Source organism: Euprymna scolopes, chromosome 3, assembly GCF_053919585.1.
Source record: "Euprymna scolopes isolate OS-2025 chromosome 3, ASM5391958v1, whole genome shotgun sequence".
Classification (NCBI taxonomy): Eukaryota; Metazoa; Mollusca; class Cephalopoda; order Sepiida; family Sepiolidae; genus Euprymna; species Euprymna scolopes.
The window spans coordinates 41,575,513-41,598,592 of NC_136484.1; the positions used below are offsets into that span (position 1 = coordinate 41,575,513).

At 33.0% G+C, this 23,080-nt stretch overlaps 1 protein-coding gene and 2 pseudogenes across 9 annotated transcripts in view; all 3 read right to left on the reverse strand.

Moving 5' to 3' along the window:
- The window catches only part of LOC145254621 (receptor-type tyrosine-protein phosphatase epsilon-like), a 732,106-nt gene that overhangs the window by 52,175 nt on the left and 656,851 nt on the right, over positions 1 to 23,080 (reverse strand). For all 9 annotated transcript variants that reach the window (XM_080113291.1, XM_080113282.1, XM_080113273.1 and 6 more), the window contains one exon: positions 18,167 to 18,240. In XM_080113291.1, coding sequence (XP_079969417.1) covers positions 18,167 to 18,240 — 74 coding nt within the window. The remainder of the gene's footprint in view (positions 1 to 18,166; positions 18,241 to 23,080) is intronic.
- Positions 1,914 to 2,051, reverse strand: LOC145264059 (U2 spliceosomal RNA; annotated as a pseudogene).
- On the reverse strand, positions 11,595 to 11,711 carry LOC145263853 (5S ribosomal RNA; annotated as a pseudogene).

The following is a 23,080-nucleotide window of genomic DNA, read 5'->3' on the forward strand; positions in this document are numbered from 1 at the left end:
ATAATTCCGCCTTGATCAAATGCTTTCTGGAAAGATTTAATTGAATCATACATTATTGTTTTCAACAGTGTCCTGCAATTATCCACCAAAAGAACTGGCGAATCAGAATCAAATATTGATTTTGTAAGAAAAGAATGACAGAAATCGCAAAAACAAAAAAAAAACAGGCTTTACCTTATATGTTAGAATACCGAGTGATATTCCATTTTTAAGATAGCGTCTGTATGAAAAAATAATTCCGACTTAGCCAAAGTATGTTTTGAAAGCACTTAAATCGATGTTTTATTGTTCATCGTACCACAACGATCCATAAAACAAACTGACAAACCAGAATAAAATATGCATTTTGTGAGGCGGCTATTGATGACAAAAAGCAAAAAATAGTCTTACTTTACTTTATATATGGAATAAGTTTTTATATTACTCAATAGATTCTGCTCAAACGGAAATAGAAAAAGATACAGCATATTTACGGGTGATAAAACACTATTAATCAACTGATATATTTTCATTAATTTAGTCTTGACTGGCTATTACACTCATTGTCTTCAACAATAAAATGAGAAGTAATCTTACTAATGGGCTTGGGCTGAACGTGCTTATTCCTACTATTGATTAAGTAGCAGGAGCCGTGGAAATTCTACGGTGAAAAACCTCTTGCTTGTAAAAAAAAATTAAAAAAAAAAATTTAAAAAAAATTAAAAAAAAAATGTAAAAAAAATAAAAAAATTTTTTTTAAAAAAATAAAAAAAAAAATTTTAAAAAAATAAAAAAACACTTGGCAGATAAATATTTTTAAATACGTGGTGACTCCAAATATATGCCACCTATAAAATCGTTAATGAAATTCACAAATCTCATTGCAATCCAACCATATTTGGTACAAATAAACTTCAGTATGTGTCTTCGTTGTTTACGAAGTGTCAGGACATTAATATCTTTGTTTTAATGAATTGTGGGGATACTTTAATGACCTCTTCAGTAGCAGATGTGTTCTTAAATGAACTTCAGTCATATTTTTTATGTAAAAGAAAATGTCTATCAAACAATTTTCTGACCGTTTCAGAATTCTGTCCAGATGTGCTTGCAACACAAAACTGCACGTTTAGAGCATGTCACTGAACGGTAATAAAACAGACTGTTGGATACTAATGACTGGGATGATGAAAAAGTCAGGTTTAAATTCAGGTTTATTCATGCCAAATATGGTTTGATTGCAGAAAGGACAGTGAATTTTTTGCATCTTTCTTTTACTTAATAGTAGGGGGCGCCCAGCCTTGCTCAGAAGTAAAATACACTTGGATATATTTTAATTCATGCAGATTTTGTATTCATTATTAGAGTCACTTTTCTATTCAGTAATATATATATATATATATAAGTATTGATTTCAAACATTTATAAACAAAATGACTTGGATGCTATCAGCTAGAATCGAAACTAAAACATTTAACCCCCTAGCCATGTTTGAACTATCGACAGATAGATAAGATTTCAAATGAAACCACTTTAAGCTAAGAATGAATTTGCACAGGCACAATAATAATAGGAATATGTTGGTAAGTTGAAATGAACAGTTTGCATTTCATCTTGCCAACATATTTCTGTATGCGTTATTCATCAATCCAAACACAGATTTTAATCGTTATAAACTATCTTCGGTGTATGATTACTATTTCCTATTAATTTCAGTGTTATGCGACCAGTAGGTTAAGAGTTTATGATCGAAAAATGGGCTGAAATGACTTAAATAAATAAAAAGTAAATGACTTAGAATGACTTCAATGGACTTAAGGATGAATTGAATGACCTTAAGAATGACTTGAATGCTTAAAAAATAACCGGAATCCTTCAAAAACAACTTGAATGATCTGGAGAATGACTGGACTGTCTTTGAGACTGACTGGTTGTAAAGTGGGTGATCATTTTACATTAAATTAATACAGGAAAGTGATCCCCCACTTTATATCACAAAGTTACAAACATAAGTACAGCATGTAGTAAGAACAGATACTACACTTTGATCTTGGCCAAAAGGCCAAGAAAAGGGTATTTATTTGCTCCCCCACCGAGCAAATTAGGCACAAGGCCGATTTTTAATGTGAGGAGTGAAGGGGAAATGGGGACAAACTCCCCAGAGAGTAGGGGAACTGGATAGTGACAATTGGTATGAAGGGTTGCCCCGACATTGACCAAGGTCTTATATGTGATGCTGCCCCCACATATGATCTTTGCTTGCAGTAGGATTTATTTGCTTCCCCACTGAGCAAATTAGGCACAAGGCCGTTTTTTAATGTGGAGAGGGAGGGGGGAGGGAAAAGGGGACCAGCTCCCGAGAGGTGAAAAATGGGAGCTGGATAGTAACTGTTGGTTTGTAGGGTGATCCCTACTTTGACCAAGGTCTGATATGTGGGGTTGGTATTTATTTGCTCCCCGACCGAGCAAATTAGGCACAAGGCCGATTTTTTCATGTGAGGAGTGAAGGGGAAATGAGGACCAACTCCCCGTGGAGTAGGGGAGTAGGATAGTGACAATTGGTATGAAGGGTTGCCCCGACATTGACCAAGGTCTGATATGTGGGGTTGGTATTTATTTGCTTCCCCACTGAGCAAATTAGGCACAAGGCCGTTTTTTAATGTGGAGAGAGAGGGAGGGGGAGGGAAAAGGGGACCAGCTCCCGAGAGGTGGGAAATGGGAGCTGGATAGTGACAATTGGTATGAAGAGTTGCCCCTACATTGACCAAGGTCTTATATGTGGAGTTACCCCCACATATGGTCTTTGCTTGCAGTATCTGTCGGAACAGATATTAAACTTTGATCTTTGCCAAAAGGCCAAGAAAAGCTTAAAAAGCTAAGAACAGCATCTATTAACAATAGACCTTTGATCTTAACCAAAAAGGCCAAGCACAAAAGTGTTACGGACAGACAGACGGACCGACCGACGGACCCATGGAGTGACTTATAGAGTCGCTTGCACGCGACTAAAAATATGAATAAGTGAGACTAATTTTATTCTCTGCGTTTTAAAGAATCCAAATGAATGAAACAAAGAAGCCATATTTTATTTGTTATGCAGTAAAAGCGAGAATGAAGTAAGATGCGGCCATCCATTCTACACGTTTATTGACGAGAATTCTATTTCTTATTACAGAATGACAAAGCAAGGAAAATAGTATTTCGATTTTAACCCTTTACCGCCAGAATTTTATTATGCAATAAATAATATTTTAATCGTGAATTTATGTTCTTCTTGACTCGAGGAAAGAGGATAAAAGAAAAAAAAAGATATCACCAAAATGTGGAACCACGCACAGATCTGTACTTTGAAGACCAGTTGTTCTGACAAGTCATAAGAGTAGGAAATATTTTCTATACAGGTGTTTTTTTTGTTGTTGTTGTTTTTGATTTTGGAAGGCAACTCAAAAGTACAATTTGGTGGCAAAGTGTTAAGTGGCATATACAAATAAAGATCCTATTTCAAAATTAAGGATAGAACTGACAAAATGGTATTTCCAACATAAGACAAAACAACCGACTTACAGAGTCTCTTTTTTTTATACATAGATATCACCACTTATCAAGGCCCAGAGGCCACTCGAGGATAAGGGTTAAAGACAGTACAGTAGTCAATTGGACAATATAGTAGTCGTTAGTAATAGAAATTCGGTAAATTTATTAACTTAAGTCGAATGGTTCATCAATAATTTTTTATGTTGGACTTGAAGATAACCGTATTGTAGTCAGTCGGAAAGCAGGCAGATGGAAGACAGTTCCACAGGCGTGCAGTTCTAAGAAAGAAACCTTGTTCATGGAATCTATGTTTAGGTACAGATAAAGAGTGGGGGAAATTAGTGATAGTGTTTTCAGCTAGACAAGTGTTTCTTGTGAAAGTTTGGCGAGGAAGGAGCATAGATTGGAGCTCAGACGAGCACATGCCATGAAAATAATGATAAAGCAGAGAAAAACGTGCAACATCTCTTCTGTGAGAAAGAGGTTGTAGGGAAGAGAAAAGGACATCCCCTATGAGGCTACATAGTCTATATTGAACTCTATCAAGGCAGGATAAGTCCTTTCTAGCATTCTGCCCAGATGTGGCAACTACTCCATCCTTGGACGGACCTGGTAGAGAATTGCATCAGCAGTGAGATATCTATTGGATCGATAGAAGGATCCCACCATTTTTCCAGCAGCCTTGTAAGAAGTGAAACTGTTTTTGTTTATTATTTACTTATTGTTATGTGGGTAAGCTGATATACCCATTTCAGGAATAATGGACTTCCCCAGCGACTATAAATATTGTTACATCTTAACATGGATGTAGCCGTTTGTGTTATTCATTTTGTCACTCGGCCATGATTGTGGACATACACCAGTCAAAGTCCCGATCTGGATAACCAGTCCAGTAGAAAATTCGCCATTTGGATGGCTTTTTATCTGGCAGGCTGAGGCATTGTTCGGAGTAGTCATAAGAGGTCCATTTTCACCTTGCCTTCTCTCTTTGGAGTAAAATAAGTGAATGTCTTACTACCAGAGGCGACCCGACAGGAGAATGCTAATAGAGTTGCTCATGCAATTTTAAATGGTTAAAGTGTTCCTCTATTAGTGATACTGGCTTGACTCTTCCTCACCTTCCAACCTTTTGTCACAAGAATGTCATTTTAATATCGGATTGTTCTCATTTTGGCATCCATTACTAGAAGGATTAAAAATTTCCGAAACATAATAGTGATATAGGTATTGTTGGTTTATTAATTGCTTATTCTTAAAAATTAACAAAACAAACAAACAAAACTGAATTCACTAATAAAACTTATAAATTATTAGCCTGGGTGCCCGGCGTTGTCCGGATGTTTGAAGGTTTGTGTTGAGCAAAAAAAAAAAGTTGTAGTAGGCAGGCTTGAACCCGTGACGCAAAGACGGAAACAAAATTGGAGGTGTATGTATGGGTGTATGTATGGGTGTACGTATGTATGTATGGGTGTATGTATGGGTGTTGGTTGAGCAAAAAAAAAAAATGGAAAATTGCGAGCGCAAAAAAAAAAAAAAAAAAAAGTGGTAATAGGAAGGAAGGTTTGAACCTGTACTACAAAGGAGGAAAATCAAGAGAAAAAAAAAAACTTGATGCATTAGCTTCTGCGACCATCGCCAAACCGGAAGTGACGTAGGTTTAAATTAAGGCTAGACAATCGAAAAGAGGTGATTACTTCTGAAATTATCGGTGAAAAAAGCGACCTGTCCCTGTAGAAAAGTGCCCAGTTGAGGGTGAAGGAATTAATGTTTTCAGCCAATTTTTCGATAATGTGTCGTCCAAAGGATCGAGGTCAAAATGATATCAATCTCGTGAAAATTCGTCGCCTCTGTCGAAAGTTTTTGCGAGACATACAAACATACATACATTTAAACAGATAGATGAGATTTATATTATAGATAACAACGCTTACAAGTAACACATAAAAAATATGCACATCTATAAAAGCTTCCTAATAGTCTGATATATGAAAAAACAGATCTTATACAGATCTGATCACCCAAAAATATGTCAACACAATTAGTCTGTTGATAGAAAAACACCTAAAAACAAGATCTGGTTAGAGAAACGACTGGCAGCTAACAAATCTGGTCTGGTTTCTAGGACTAAGACCAAATGGTCACCAAATTGCAAAGGGGAGTGAACTTCTGATTTTCACCTTTTATTCATGACCACATAGATAAATCAATTAATGGCTGACTCTGTTGTTGGCATGTGATTTGAAACTCCATGCATTAGAAAACAAAACTTGCTCCAACATCATAGTGTTCACCCGTTTTTCATTTATATGAAAGTCTAGTTCATTTTAATGCAAAAAGACTTGAGAAAAATAATAATTTCTCTCTTTTTTTTTCATTTTTCTTAAACTTTTTCTTCTAGGGGATGGGACATCCAACCAGATGTCTGACATTTACCCCTATTTTAGTGAGTCCAACCAAGAGATCTTTTCAGGATTCTAGCCGTCCCTTTCAGTGCAATCGTTTGTATTTCACTTGCACTTGGTTCACCGGGTATGCTTGCTATGTACTTTTTAAAGTTCTTTTTCATAAGCCCAGTTGCTCCTATGATGACTGGTATAATTGAAACGTCTTTTAATTTCCAATTTCGTTTCATATCATACATAAGTCCTTGATACTTTGTAATCTTTTCCCTCTCAACTCTGTTAAGCCCTGTATCATTGGGTACACTGACCTCTATTACGGTCGCTTTTTTGTTTGCTCTGTCCCAAATCACTATATCTGGTTTAACAGCTGCATTTTCAAGATAATTAGCATAGGATATAATATTAATGACCAAATTTGCTTTTATTAGAATATGTTTGTAGAGTTTATTTATTATCTAAATATAAATTTGAAACAAAATTTAAAATACTTTTTTCAGTTTCTTTTATATTTGATAAATAATTATTCTTACCAATTCGTAAAAACTCATTAATTTAAAAGTTACGATTTTGGTTTTGTTATAAAATTCCAAATTCTGTTGTTTTTTTGTTTGTTTTTTTTTTTAATAAATTTGTTTGAGCCAAGAAACTACATTTATTGCTGGATTATTTTTAGTTTATTAATGCTTTTGCACACTTTCCTTTAAAGAAATAGAATTATTAGACACTCTATTTCATTAAGTTTGCCAACACATTAAATTAATTCTTGATTCATTTGCAGGTTGGTACTATTTGCTCTGTCTATGCTTGATAATGTTAAGAAGTAAAAATAAATGCAGAGGAGGACAAAGCCACTTCATTTATTTATAGTTTGTCTATGACAAACTATAAAAATAGTAAATACAACATACTAGATATCAGATTAAACGGTAGTTATGTATTTTTGTTACCGTGCTGAAATAATATTATTCGAAAGCCATTCTTATCATGGGGAGGGTGTTTTGTAACTATTTTGTGTTTCCACCTAACAAGTTAATAATAAAAAAAAGATATTGTGAAACTTGAATTTAACCCGAAAAACTATTTAAAAATAGCGCATAACCAAAAATACATAAGCACCGATTAGACATATAAGAATACATTGCTTCACTAAACTAGGAGAATATACAAGTTATTCCTTCTGTTAATTGATGTGGCAAAGCGAGTCATCTTACATAAGGTACTAGGAGAGCAAATTAAGACGAGATTTGGTTTTAATTCTTTACTATTTCTAATTGAGTGTTCATCACGAGATTTGGAGTCGTATGTACTTTCTTCCCAAGGAAGACAACTCTGGTCCTGATGCCTTCATCTAATAAAGATTTAAGACATCATTGTGATCAAGTGTCTGCTAACCTTTGGAAACTGAACAAGGTATGGGAGTAAGAAAATATCTTTTTCACAACAAATTCTCGTTTGACGGTGATGCTAAGTTTAGGAGTACGTCAGGAAATCTCGGATTCTTAGAGAAATATTTAATTCCTTTGCTACGGCACGATACAGAATACTGCTAGGCATAAAATGAACAGACTATGTTTCAAAGAAAAGAAATTTGTTGTGGTCTTGGATATAACCTTAAACTATATCCAGTAGTGAGGCCCCAGCTTGCGGGCTTTGGGGAGTGTGGAGCTAACCTTTAATTACCATTGCTCCTAGGTCCACTCTGACCTGGAGTGGTAGTACCTGTTAGGGTTCCAACTATGGGTTAAATAGAAACCGACTTGAAAACAACAAATATATTCTATTAAAAAAATTTTCTTCAAAATCTTTGGATTCGGTATTAAATGCCTGAAAAGGGTTGATATGCCGTAAAACAAAAACAACGAACCAACCACATTTGATGTAAAGGCAATAACAGTAATCCAGAGGAAGCTAAAAAACTTCGGACACATCCATACAAGTTTTAAACCTTATGTCATTCTTAGTTATTCTCACCTGTATAAAAGATTGATACTTCACAATGACGCCATGGGTTCATGTGAATGGACATATGGTGTAACAGTTAAATATATTAATTAACAATCAGTTCTAGTTGGCAGTTTTTAAGGTTCAATCTTCAATCGATAATAACTAGGAGTAACAGAATAATTAATATTTCTACTGGTCATGGTTGACGATACAATAACCAATCTACTTCTCATAAATTAAATACAGGGTTGAGTTCGACATCCCTTATAAGATCCCAACTTTGGCATAAAGTTTCCTAAGTTTTAAGACATGCACCTACGGAGAAGGAGTTTGCATCACCGAAAAGTTGTGAAAATACAAGCCAGACAATAATAGTAATCCAAAATGTCCGAATAATATATCTTCAAAAACGAGCGACAAAATGTTATTCAAAGTATATGCATGACAGACCAACAGTGTCACAGGGAGGTAGAAGCTCTTACATGCTTGGGAGCATCTATAAATAGCAAAATGAAATTAGAAATATTAAAGAAAAGTTGGAATTGAAATATGTTTTAGCTATGGTATCTTAAAAATGGAAAGTATGAAGTTACAATTTTACTATTTCTTATTTTTTTCTAGTATATATATATATATATATATATATATATATATATATGAGGTACCTTCATTAATTTTTCAGACTCTTTTTGTACCGGTATCTAAAAATTCTGAAATTCAGTATGTTATTGCTATAGATCTTCTGAGATGATTAACCAATTTTATTTTCATTGCAGATTCAAATGAACAGCTACAGTAGGAATTGGAATACACCCTACTAAAGCCTGATTGTCACAGCTGGTGAATTTTGAAAACGCAACCTGGACGCGAGGATACTTTAAAAGAATGATATGCAATAAACTTCTGTTTTAAACTTGTAAAAAGTGCCACAGAAACGTAGAAATGTATAAAATGTTTCAGATTTTTTCCGACCATCTGCATGATTCGAGCATCAGTTTTGGAGTAGCATAAGAGATTCAAGGAAGGCAGAGAGTCTGTGGGGGATGATGGGATGTGTCTATAGGAACGATAAGTGCACAGTTTGATTTCGGTGGGGTAACTATACACACAATTATTTGCGAGGAACTGAAGATGCAGAAGATGTTCACAACTCTATCCTTGTCACAGACTATTGAACCAAAACGGGCATCAAGGCAGTTCCTCACTCTCTCTATAATCCAGACATTGCTCCCTGTGACTTTCAGTTATTCCCTAAGCTCAAGGAAAACCCTAGAGGCTGTCGTTATGAGAAAATTGAGGAAATGAAAGAAGTCGTGATGAGGGTCATTGATACGCTCATACAAGAAAACTTTTCTGGGACCCTCCAGAAGTTGTTTGAATGTTGCAATAAGTGCATTGCATTCAGAGGAGATTCGAGGGGGACTAGAGTTTCATGGACGTACTCTCAATAAAAGTGTCCATATGAAAAAAGTCTGGAAACTTATTTAAGACACGTTGTCCCAGGATATGGCATTAAAAATTAGTAACAAAATACAGTACAGTATATAATACACATGTATATAATCAAATAATATTATAAATAACACCGTAAGACGGGGCAAATACCGTAGCCATGGACAAAAAAAAAAACATTGTATCCCACATTCTAACCTGAAAAAAAAAACATATACTAGGGCCACCGTATTCCGGGGTTCCACTGTATGTTTTTTTTTTCTCCATAGAATTATTTGAAGAGTTTGCTACATTAAAAAAAATAGTTATAACGTATTTTTACTGTTTGTGGAAGATTGCTAACGAAACAAGTGTGTTACATACACTCGTGTGAGGAAAAGAAAACATGTTTTCAAAAATTGTGAATTGAACATTTATTTATATATATATATATATATATATACATATATATACATATATATTTGTTGCAGTTAAATATAAAATAATAAAGACAAAATCCAAAATTATTTCTTTTTTGCCGGTTATATCTCCTCCCCCTTTTCTCTGCAACTACAGGTAAAATAATATCCCTACCACTGTTGACATTCCCTTGTCTATTCTAATGCTGTAATTTTTTCTTTCCTTATTACATTCAACTTTTAATATATCTAGAAAGAGTCACAGAATTGAGAGTGATAGCATATGATATAAGAGTGGGGTCAAGCCACATAGCAAGAAAGAATGAGAGTAATAAACAGAAACTTGCTAAGATCTAGGTCACTAGATAATTAAATTGTTAATTACGACTGATTATAACAATTAAAATGGATTTCTTTTTTTAATCATAACTTAATCCGTACGCCAAGGTACTGTTTAACATGCATTTTCTGTGATTGATAAATTTATGAAATGGCCTTGAAGGAACGTTAACTCAGCTTTAGTATAATATATAAACTTTGAATAAACAGATAACTGTTTTTAGAACATGTTAAGATACAAAAATATTTTATTAAAATTTTATTAGTGTATTTTATTATTATTTCTACATAAAAAAGAAGGAAAGAAATTAAACCGTTAATTTATTTATTGCTAATCATAATCCTCATCTTTCTTAAGTGTTGTTTCACAACGTTTCGGCTAACTATTCCTCTGGCCTTCGTCAAGTGGTAACCGCGACGGAATAGAAATTCCGAATCTCCTAACTGCATTCTCAGTAATTACTGCCATCATTAGTTGTTGTGGTCTCACCACGATTTGGCCCAGTAAGCCTTTGGCCGGCTTTGGGTAGGATTGAAACCGCTATATTCGTTGTGAAACAACAATTAATAAAGATGAGGATAATAGTCCGCAATAAATAAATTAATAAATAATATTCTTCATGTTCATTTATTCATTCAAGTGGTGCCCTGCTTGGTACAGGCATTGACGGCTATGAATCCATCTAACTATCTCTCTCCTCGAGGCATTTCTGGACTCATTATTGCTTCCTATTCACCCTGTTTTCTTGGAAATGTTTTCTTCTGTATTGCTACACCTGTTTCTTTAAAACTTTTAAATTCCTAATGATGCTTCCAACAGCTTTAATACCAATTATATATATATATATATATATATATATATATGGCATAATGACATTAACACATCAGTTCCCGTTAAATCACCAAAGTTAAGCAACGTTGAGCCCAGCCAATATTAAAGTGGGTGACCATTTGGTAATAAAAGATGCTGTATGTGCTTGGAGCCTGGAGAGGGATGGCGCCGCCAGCCACCAAACTATTCTTGCCCATGAAATAATGCAGCACCTCCATGACCCCGGAGGGTTAAGGGACATGTCTTATATATATTGTTCTTAAATCCGCGAAACAGCGTTTTATAGTAAACAACTGACGATCCCTTTAAGAACATTGGTGCTATTGTTTGTTCATGTAAGTAAAACTATTCAGTGATACGGGACTTACTGACAAAATAACGTTCCAATGAAGAACAATTTTTTTTTTTTGTAGTTTTAAACAAACTTCCAAAACTATATATATATATATATATATATACACATACAAACTGGGAAACAAACAACAACACAACAAATCAGCAAAATAATTAAAATTAAAAGATAAGCCAACAGTGCTCAATATTAAACAAGCTCCTTCAGTCTTTGACAAACTATGGATACCCACGAAAGGGTGTTGCACATGAAATTTCTGTGCAATTTCCAACCACACCTCTTCTTAGTCGACATTGTTAAATACCAGTGGCAAGTGAAACGTATGTACAGGACGAACGGAAACAGATGCCGAGACAAGCGGAGAACACATACAGCACCTAGAATTCCCAAATGGTCACCCATCTGGTACTAACCAGGCTCAACGTTGCTTAACTTCGGTGATCTGACGAGAACCGGTGTGTCAACGCTATTATGCTGCATATAGTGCTCAATATAACCAGAAGAGGAATACTTAAAAAAACAAAAAACCTGTTGCTAGAAATCAGATCAACAATTTTGCGTGAAACTTTTAGCAATCGAAAAGAAGTGGTTTGCTTTTCTCTTTCCATATTTGTAGGCTTTTTCGATAGATTTGATATGCATTATGTACGGTTTTATTGTTTGTAATCTAATAATCAATGTCAATATTGATTCCTCCCCTCCCCCATCCTTCAGTTTTTCCTCGCTTAGCCAATATGACAGACAAACTCAATCAAACTAGGTACCTGATCGGCATCTATGATTTCATCGTGACACAATTGCATTAAGAATTTTGCCAATCTTCCATTGTTTTGCAGATGCTCGGTAACTTCTTGAAATCAGAATTCAATATTTGCTTCGATTGATTTTTCATCGATGTACCAATGCGATGCATATTTTATCATTGCTTTAATCATTCGTTTCGTCATTTTTTTTTATCATATCATGCAACCGAACGCTTGCAGTGACAGCATAGTGAAAAATCAAACAAATTGTAATTATATATAACATTGACTGCACATTTGCATACATGTTTCTGTTGCAATTCTTTAAAGACGCAACATAGGGTAGATCTTTTCCTTATGAAACCAAATTTTAAATAGTATGCATATCTATAGCCTGCTTGTCGTTGACCACTTTTTGAGAAATACCGGGGGGGGGGTTCAGTAGATTTACATCTAAAACACAATAACGATACAATCATATATATATATATATACATATATGAGAGAGAGTCATCCACATAAAATCATGGTTCGTCATACATTATATATATATATATATATATATGTATACATATATATATATAAAGGCATGTCTCTTAACCCTCTGGGGTCGTGGGGGCGTTGCATTATTTCATGCAGTGTGTCTTGCCTGGTGGCATCCATTGCTCTCCAGGCTCCAAGCACATACAGCACCTGCCATTACCAAAAGGTCAACCATTTTCGTATTGGCCAGGCTCAACGTTGCTTAACTTTGGTGATCTAACTGGAACTGTTGTGTCAACGTGATTATGCTGTACATATATATAATTAAATAATAATTATTCTTTTGTATCTATAGATACTAGTTTATGATGCTTACACAATCACCAGTGTATGAGGCGACAATTCCTGCTAGTCATGAGATTCGAATCTAGCCACAAAGCCACTTTTAACTCCATTTGTTAAGCCTTTATCCCCTGGCCACCAAACAATTACCACGGGAATGATATATATATATATATATATATATATATATATATATATATATATATATATATATATATATATATATATAAGGATAAGGAAATTTATACAAGAACATGCCCGACCCGGATATATACTCAGCTATGCAGATTACCCAATAAAACAATAAACAACTTGGATCTTATTACCCAACTGCTTTAAAGAACGTCTACCATGGATTTTACCATGCAATCTGGATCTACAATTTCCATATCCTTTTCTTCAAATCCTCTTGCTACATGACTTCTGATTAATTAATTATTTTGACTTTGGCTTTCCATGTCTCACTCACTTTAGCAAATAGGGTACATACCTTTATAAATATTTGCTAATATCTTCTCTCCTCTGATGAGATGGTAGACATCGAAACCCTATAGGTTAAGGAGATTAAATTTCTAAAGTATTCTTTATCTTGCTTAGAATAATAAAAATATTTGATATGAAACTCAAACACTTCATTGCAATAAGGGTTTTTTGAAATTCATTGAATCACTACAATCAATTTATTTGCTCTATCTTGTATATCGAGCAATTCTTATTTAGATGGGATAATACTTATAGAATATTACTGCCAGTAATATCTTGTAAATCTTATAATCACAGGTTTCCATACCAACTGATTGTTAAATAAAATTATTCTGAAGTATATATATATATATATATATATTTTTTTTTTTATTGATTATTGCAAGACGTTTCGGATATTTTAATCTCTTCATCAATCAAAGATTGGATTTTTTTTTTTTTAATACTATTGAATATGAAAATTTCGAAATTTATCATTGAGTATGATAAAGAACAGAGATGTCTGAATCTAGATTGTAAATAACATACGTAAAATAATGGAAAGTACATCACATGTTTTCTGGTATTGATGACATTCGTCTTCTAGTAGAGAAGAAAGCTGCTTTCTGCTAGTGACGGAAAAAGAAAGCACACGGCGTAAAGATAAAATTGTGTCTTGTCTATACAACAAAGCAAATGTATTTTCGAACGTCTCGGGAGAGAGGAGAGGAAGACTAATATTGTCTAATGCTAATTTTGTTTTATAAAGCTAAACTAAAAAAAAAAGTTATTAAAATCACATAGTGATAATACGTGTTTCTTTTCTTTACTAAGAAAACTGTTTACCATTACTACTCCGAAGAAAGAGACACACCGAAAACTATAGTCACTGCTATTATTGATACTATGATGAAGCGATTATGTGTATTAGTATGTAATGCTAATTCTTTGTAATAACGTGTGTTGTTTTCATGACTATGGCAACTATTACAGGTGTCCTTCCAAAGAAAGAGAAAAACAGTGAATCAATCAGCAAAAGCAGAAATTAAAATATAAATAAAGCAACAGTGCTCAATATAACCAGAAGAGAAATACCTGAAAGAGCAGACCTCTACATCTACATCATCTACTTGATGAGAGAAATAAAAAGATACTCTACATTAGCTGCTAAAAATAATTCTATTACAGTTTTGCTTATTCAAAGAGTGAAGAAAAAATAAGTTAGAAAAAAAAAAAAAAAAAAAAAAAAAAAACGGTTAACCGCAACGAGATAGGAATGTTGAATCGTCCTATACATCCACAGTAATTACTACTTTCAGTAGTTCTTGTTATCTCACCACGGTTCGGTCATAGGATTAATTGACCAAACCGTGGTGAAATAACAAGAACTACTGAAAGCAGTAATTACTGTGGATGTAGTTGAAGGATTCGACATTCCTATCCCGTTGCGGTTAACCTGACGAAGGCCAGAGAAATAATTGGCCGAAACGTCGTGAAAAGAAGATAATAGTCCAAATAATTTAAAAAAAAAAAAAATTTACTCATCTCCAAAATAATTTAAAAAAAACAAACAAACAAAAAACAGTAAAGTTTTTAAATAAGTTTTGCTCAATTTCAGTCTAAAAAAAGTCGAATTCAATAGAAATTATGCTAAAAATTCTTGAGGTTGGATGCCAATGCTGCATTCAATATATTGGTCCAGTTGCAAAGCATAATCTTTCTGTACTTTGTTATACTTATCAAATAAGAGTCACAATTATGTAAGGAAAAGGCAATTTCAGGCAAATACAATTAGTAAAATCATACCAACCAATCAAGTCTAAATTAGTGATAACAGCATTATGAAGACATGCTCACTTCTCAACATAGACTGAAACGCCCTAAAGTCCAAGCCTTCCTTAGCTTCCTGAATTACAATGTTCTAGTGAGAATTCAACATCAGGATCCGTCTTACTGTGGTCATCTCTGCATGTAGCAAGCAAGGACGTATCAGACAAGGAACCACAAATCCATAAATAAGGACATTGTTTCCGTGCACGAGTAATCACTACAAATACACTTCAATCTAGACTTGATTAGTCCACCAACTTTGTGATAAATATTCCACAGGATTTACCCTTTATTGAGATGTGGGAACACTGCTGATTGTCTAATCAGTAGGAACTATCATCACTGGACCTTAGAAATGTTTTAAGAAAAAAATATTTACAAATTAGCGCAAACGCGTTTAAATAATGTCAAAATAATATTCACGGTAAAGACTGACAGCAAACCTGAATTAATGGATTCGATTAATAAACTCATTTTGACTAACCATCAGTTCTAAATGACAGTCTTCCGGAGGCTGAAGGCTCTATTTTTACCACTGACAATGATATATAAAAATGTGGTGCGATGCCTCCGTTCAGTTTCAAGAAACAATGGATACAGCTGTAAGAGTAGTTGTGCATATATTTGTGAGGTAAGGGTTGCGTGATCCCAAACCGGACCTCTCCTGAATGGGCACTATTTGGGTCCAGTGGCAAGGAGATGACCAAGACTGACTGGAAACAATGCCAAGAAAAGCACATACAGCACCTAGAATTCTCAAATGGTCACCCATTTTAGTATTGAGCAGCTTCAATGTTGTTTAATTTTTGTGATGTGATCGGAACCGGTGTGTCAATGTGATTATATATAGATATATATATAGATAGATAGATAGATATAAAGATAGATATAGATAGATAGAATAACATCATCGTAATTAACACATCAGCAATAGATTAAATAAAACTGAAAATTCCATATAGGTTTCTAAATCAGTGTAAACATTCTCATATTCAAGCATTATTATATTATCGAAAGGGCACCCGGCCTTGCCCGGTCGTCAAATATGTTTAAATATATTTTAATTCGTGCAGATTTCGTATTTATTATTGCCGAACCGATTCGCTATCGAATATTAAATTGTACTTAAGATATAGTATATATGATACTGATTTCACAAATTTTTAACTATAATCGAAACCAAAACATTTAGTGCTTCAGCTGCGTTTCCTACCGTTTGAGCAATCGATAGATAGATAAGATTTAAATTAAAATACTTCAAGCTATGAATGAATTTGCGCATACGCAAAAGTAATAGAAGTATATCAGCAAGTTGAAATGAACATTTTGCATTTCAACTTGCAGACAGATTTCTGCACACGTTATTCATTCATCCAAAGATTTTACTCGTTATAAACCATCCTTGGTGTATACTTTCCTGTTAATTTCAATGTTATGTGACCAGTAGTTTAAGAGTTTATCGGTTAAATATTTTCACGCATACAGATACACAATCTACTGTTTTATTTATATAGGTTATTCTTATTTATTTATTATTCATGTTGAGATTGAAGTTTCATTCGATATTAAAGGCGATAATAAATGAGAATACTATAATAATTAACACTTCTACTCTATTATGGCTGAGAGAACGAGAACAACCTACCATCACGGATTAAATAGCTTGTTTCAAAATTTAATAAAAGCCTCCTAATTTCAAAAAGATGCAACTGAAATATAAATGAAATAACATAACAACTTGTCGCTTATGTTAATTTTTATGAAGAATTAAAAGGAGTTTTTTTATTGGTTAAAATTAAAAACCAAGTTTTGCGCTTGTATTAAGTTTTTAGTCAACAAGAAAAGTCAACCAAACTCTTTCGAAAGGAAAGACAATATGCCGCTATTACCAATGTTTTTGGAAATGAAGAACACTTCGAAAAAACTATCTTTCCAAAGAAAAGTAGACCAAAGCTAAGTGTTAGTTTAATAGTACTTTATTTGAGCATATATATATATATATATATATATATATATATATAAAATGGGTTAAGAAATTCCAACGAAAGAAAGATGTATATTTAAATAAGGGAGTAGTTGGTGACTACTCCCTTATTTAAATATATATATATATATATATATATATATATATATATATATATATATACACACGCGAGATAAGACACAGAGTGTGTTCAATAATTTGACTTGGCTAAGAGTTCCTTTTTTCCGAAAGTGTTCAACAAAGTAAGTGCTAAAGGTTAAACTATTCTTATTTAAAATAATTTTCTTAATAGATCATCAACTGAAATGTTATGAAAATAACAATCCAGATGAGAATAGTAGTTCGAATCACCCGAACAGAAATAATCAATCCTCATCTCATAAATTCTTAAACAAAATGAGATTTCCAAAAAACTTGACATTTGTGTAGATCTCGGACATAAAATTGTGCAACATGGCTATGCTTTTTTCTGATATCCGTTGTTGCCAGATTTCGATGCAAAATCTTGTTTTTCGATGTGAAAAAAATGTGGTTTACAAAATTGAGATCATATCGAAACATTAAAACAACATTTTTTTTTTTAGCCAAAAGTCACTGAAGTGCAGAATTTACCTTACAATCTTTGTATACACGTTGAAGTTTGTAATAGGAATCCCAAAATTTGATACAATAAAACAAATAAAATGAGAGAAGCTTTAAGAAAGTTTGGAGATCACACAATTGTTTATGCATTATTATTTTTTTCTTTTTAATTGAAATCCTTTGAGGTGGCGCAGTGGATAAAGGCGTTGAATTTCTACGGTTCCATGTGAGCATTGTCTGAAGATAGAACTTCCAATCCTACTCAAAGCAGGCCAGAGGTTTAGTTGGCCCAAAACATGGCGAGACAACAACAACTATGGAAGGCAGTAATTACTGGGGATACAGTGATGGAACTCAGTATTCCTATCCTATTGCGGTTAATCGCCTGAAGAAGGCCACAGGATGAGTTGTCCGAAACGTGGTGAAACACAACAGCTATGAAGATGAGGATAGCAATCCGTAAATAAATAAATAAATACACAATGTTTTGTTTAGAGAAATGAGAACTTACCGGCAAGTAGACAGCATTGATATAACGGGGTTGACCGTCAGGGGCAGGCGTCAGATAAGGCCGGTATAAATCACCTGAAGGAAAAAAAAGAAAGAGAAGAGATAATAGATTATTGTTTTGACAACTGAAAACCTTGTATGTTTGATGATATTTCCGTAATATTTTGACTGATATATATTTTTTCATTTGAAAAATATCAACTTTACACATCCGACAAATCTCCATTTCAACGAAGAAATTCATTGAAACTCAAGATAAAGCCTGATTAAGCAAGTACCATTGATGAAATGGTGAATTCCGATAATGAAATGAGTGTTACTACCAGAAAAGGATATTTCTGAACAACTGAGAATTTCTGCGGATCAAACACACGAATATTTGACCTTGCTTTTCTAAGGTCATTTTGTGTTGGATTTCAATATTATTTTTTTTTATTTCTGTGAAATAAAATTCTTTAGTTTGGAGAAAAGCGAACTCACCAGCATATGTACAATATTTCAACTGGTATTTAAAATATTTCATTGACATGAATCACTAACTCAAGAAGTAGCTTCCTCAGTCAAGTCAAGAACAACATCTTAGGAAGAGACCAGGTGTTGACCAGAAGTGTAAAGAATGGTTTCACTCCTGACATGGAAAATCCACTATTAAGATCCTCTTCCCTCACTCAGAAATACTAGATAGTCTGAGAATGGCAATGGGTTGAGCAAAAGTTGATAAATGGGCCTACAAAAGCCAACCATCTTTAAATGTAGAGAAGAGGTAATTTTAATTTGTCAGCCCTTTACTGTCAAACCGATGCAACTTGAATGATCTTACTGAATGCCACAAAAATACAAAAGACTACATAAAACGTGTGAATCTTCAAAGACACACAAAAAAGTAATTACCAAAAAAATAAATTAAAAAAAAAACATCATATTCATAAATATTAATCTGTACTACGAATAAACTACGACTCTTTTCTGGATATATTAAATAAAAGTACATAAACAATGCGATTAAAGAGATAGAGATTATATAAGGTTACGTTTAAAACTTAACATTCAAACATTGTTATATGTAAAACTTAGCATTTAAACATCGTTATGTAATAAACATTGATTGCAAGTTTTACACATGACAATGTTTATTACATAACAATTTTTGAATGCTAGTTTTACACATGGCAAACATTGTTAGTTTTACATATGACAATGTTTATTACATAACAATGTTTGCCATGTGTAAAACTAGCATTCATACAGTGTAAAACTAGCATTCATAAATTACCATTTGTAAAACTAGCATTCATAAATTGCCATTTGTAAAACTAGCATTCATACAGTGTAAACTAGCATGTGTAAAACTAGCATTCATACATTGTCATGCGTTAAACTAGAATTCATATTTTGTCATGTTAAAAACTAGCATTCATACATTGTTATGTGTAAAACTAGTATTTGTACACTGTCTATTGTATGAATAGCAAAGAAAATGATCGGAAAGACACGAAGGTCGTTCCAAAAGTAAAGTTACTTATTTTTTAACTAAGAACGCAAGACGGGAGTAGTTCCATTAAAACAAGCGATCTTTTGTGTTCCATAATTCAATTTTTTAGATAGTCATCATCATTCTCAATTCTGCTATGATTTCAATGACACATCTCTGCTTCTGATGCTCGTCCATAACAGGTATTGTTTTTTTGCAGAGTCTCACACCGTTAATATTTACAACAGAGAGATGAAATTTTTAGGTCATGAATGCAATAAATTCAGTCATCAAAACACTTCTCATTTGCAATCACTTCCAATCCATTCGAGTAGATAAAAAATAGGAGGCATTACTCTTGAAACACTCTTCGTAGTTAGAAATATTATTTCAAGTTAGACAAACGTCGTTTTAACTCCCATTGAACATTTATTTAGTCATTCAACTGTTAATCAATTCATTTCATTAACTTTTATTCGCGGGATCTTGAGGCAGCTTTTGGACTTGATAAGTTACGACTCATTAATGAAATTAAAACAAGTAATACAATTATCTTATAATGTTTATCATTGTGCATGCGTGAATCGTTCAAATGATAGATTCCTTATGTTAAGAATAAGTAGGTTGGAAAACACTTTTAAAGATTGTGGCAAGCTGGTCTAATGGTTTTCGTACTTGACTCACTGTCGTTAGGTTTTGATCTCAGCTCGAATATTTTTTTATTTTACTTACAAGAAATGAACTGTTTACAAAAAAAAAAAAACATAATACTCGCAAGCACATGTCTCAGTTTCTGTATGAATTAAAATATAATATTTATGCATATTTTACGACCGGGCAACGCCGGTAAGCCTGCTAGTATATCTATAAAAGTGACAGTGTGTGTGTGTGTGTGCGTGTATGTGTGTGTATGAGGACGACTTTCAGATTATATACTCAACGAATTTTTCATCTTGAGATTTGAAACTTGGTATATAAGGTATTCAGACACATGGAAAAATGTTTAATCGGTTTTCATCCGGAAACGGGCTGCTAAGGCTCCAAGATTGAAAAATTTGTACTTGGAGGTGATCGGATCTGAATATGTTTGTCAACTATTTCATGATAGTGCATATGCTAATCATTTACATGACAGCTTCCTTATGTTAAAAATAAGTAAGTTTGAAAACACTTCTTAAAGATCATGTCAAGCTGGTCTAATGGATATCGTACCTGAGTCACTCTCTTTAGGTTCTGGTTTCGATCTCAGCTAGGATTCTATTTTTTTACATACAAGAAGTTTCTTTTCGTTTTGTTACTTCATGTTTTTTTTATATTTTAAGGAATTTAGCGTCACGTTTAATACCAGGCAACACCAGGTACATTTGCTAGAATATGTATATGTATATATATATATATATATATATATATATATATATATATATATATATATATATATATATAAATGCTCCAGCAAAGATCACAACTGCTGATTGATTGATCTTGTGTAAAACTACATACGAATGATAAATTATAAACCAGCTTTTTTTAATTCATAGAGTAAGTGTGACATGTTATAGAATATTCTAAATTTTCATAAAATATAAATATTATCAGGTTTTATTAGACCCGTTTTTGCTAAAATTATTGCAATGGCTTTATGTGTAGCAGAAAAATCTAAAGAAAAATTTTTGTTTTTATTCTGCCCGAATGGGTTAGAGAGGATAGCAAATTGAATTGTTATGATGACTGAACTTATGCATTCATGACCTAAAAGTTTCATCGCTCTGTTGCAGATACTGATCATTAAAAAATAGTAAGCTTCACTTTTGGAACGGCCCCCGTATTAAAACATTTCTCTTAAGAACTATTCTGTGATATTTTAGTTAGCACACAGCATTATCTAGGAATAAATTTAGCCATACGAATCTAAAACCCCAATATATATATATATATATATATATATATATATATATATATATATACATACCTGAAGATGATTCGGGGACGAATCGAAAGCGCTCGTGACAGTAACAATTATGGACCTTCATTAATATTTTTGATTTTGATATAATAAAGGTTATATGGAAAATATATATATATATAAGATTGTATAGTTTGTTCTTGTTGAAGATAAGCTGAAACCCCTATGTTTATTAAAGAATGCTCGATGGAGGACAGGGCAAGTATACTGCATGTTTACTATACACAACTTATTGGTTGCATATTTGCATAGATGCTTCAGTGGAACCTCAACTCAGAGACCACCTCATTTATAACTGAATCTTGACTTTGGTTTAAATATTGCTTCTTTTTTCGGTCTGATGATATGGTCTCTCTGAATTGAGGTTCCACTGAAATATTAATACACAAATCCAATCAATAATGTTTGTATAAAAAATACAATACAATATATATATATATATATATATATATATATATATATATATATATATATATATATATATATTGTATTCCTGCACGTCACCAATTGAAAACGAATAAAGAAAAGTTATAAGCTTTTATACTTTTCGTATTCTTTTTTATACATTTCCATTCACACACACACACACACACACACACACACACACACACACACACACATATATATATAAAACGCGAGACAACCAAAAATCCTCGCATAAGCCTGATGAATCCTAGCGTGGATTAAACGCGGAAGATTCTGTGTAGCTTAATCGACATATATATTTTATAACTTACTACCTAGCTCTTCCTACGTATTGAGCGCTGTTGAAGTAAATACTTAGTTTACGCATAAATCTATACTTTCGTATATTAATTTATGTGATTAAATGAAGTAGTCTCTCTCTCTCTCTCTCTATATATATATATATATATATATATATAAGAGAGAGAGAGAGAGAGAGAGAGAGAGAGAGAGAGAGAGAGAGAGAGAGAGAGAGACTGAAAGACTTATCTAATACTATTCATGAAACTTATTGATACATATATATATATATTGCATATATATATGTATCAGAATCGGAAAATAATTTTACCTACTTTTGGATACCAAAAACGATTCCTTTAATTATCTTCTTTTTTTTTTTTTGATTTTGTTTAAAACATAATCTTCCACAGTTGGTAGTAGTAATAAAATAATAAATATTTATTGATTTTAAGTTACCAGTAAAACTAAAATTTATAGACCCCCTCCCCTCACACGTGTGTTTTTACGATATTTGATAAAAAATGACAACTTTATAGTTATGTATATAGAGAATCAAAGTATCGGAACGGGAATTTAGTACGGAATCGGGGAAAAATATTGTAATTCGACCAATCACTAATATATATATATATATATATATATATATATATATATATATATATATATATATATATATGTATATATATATGTGTGTGTGAAAGTGTCTGTGTGTGTGTGTGTTTATGTGTGTGTGTGTGTGTGTACATTTCCCCACGCAATAACTCTGTCAATTT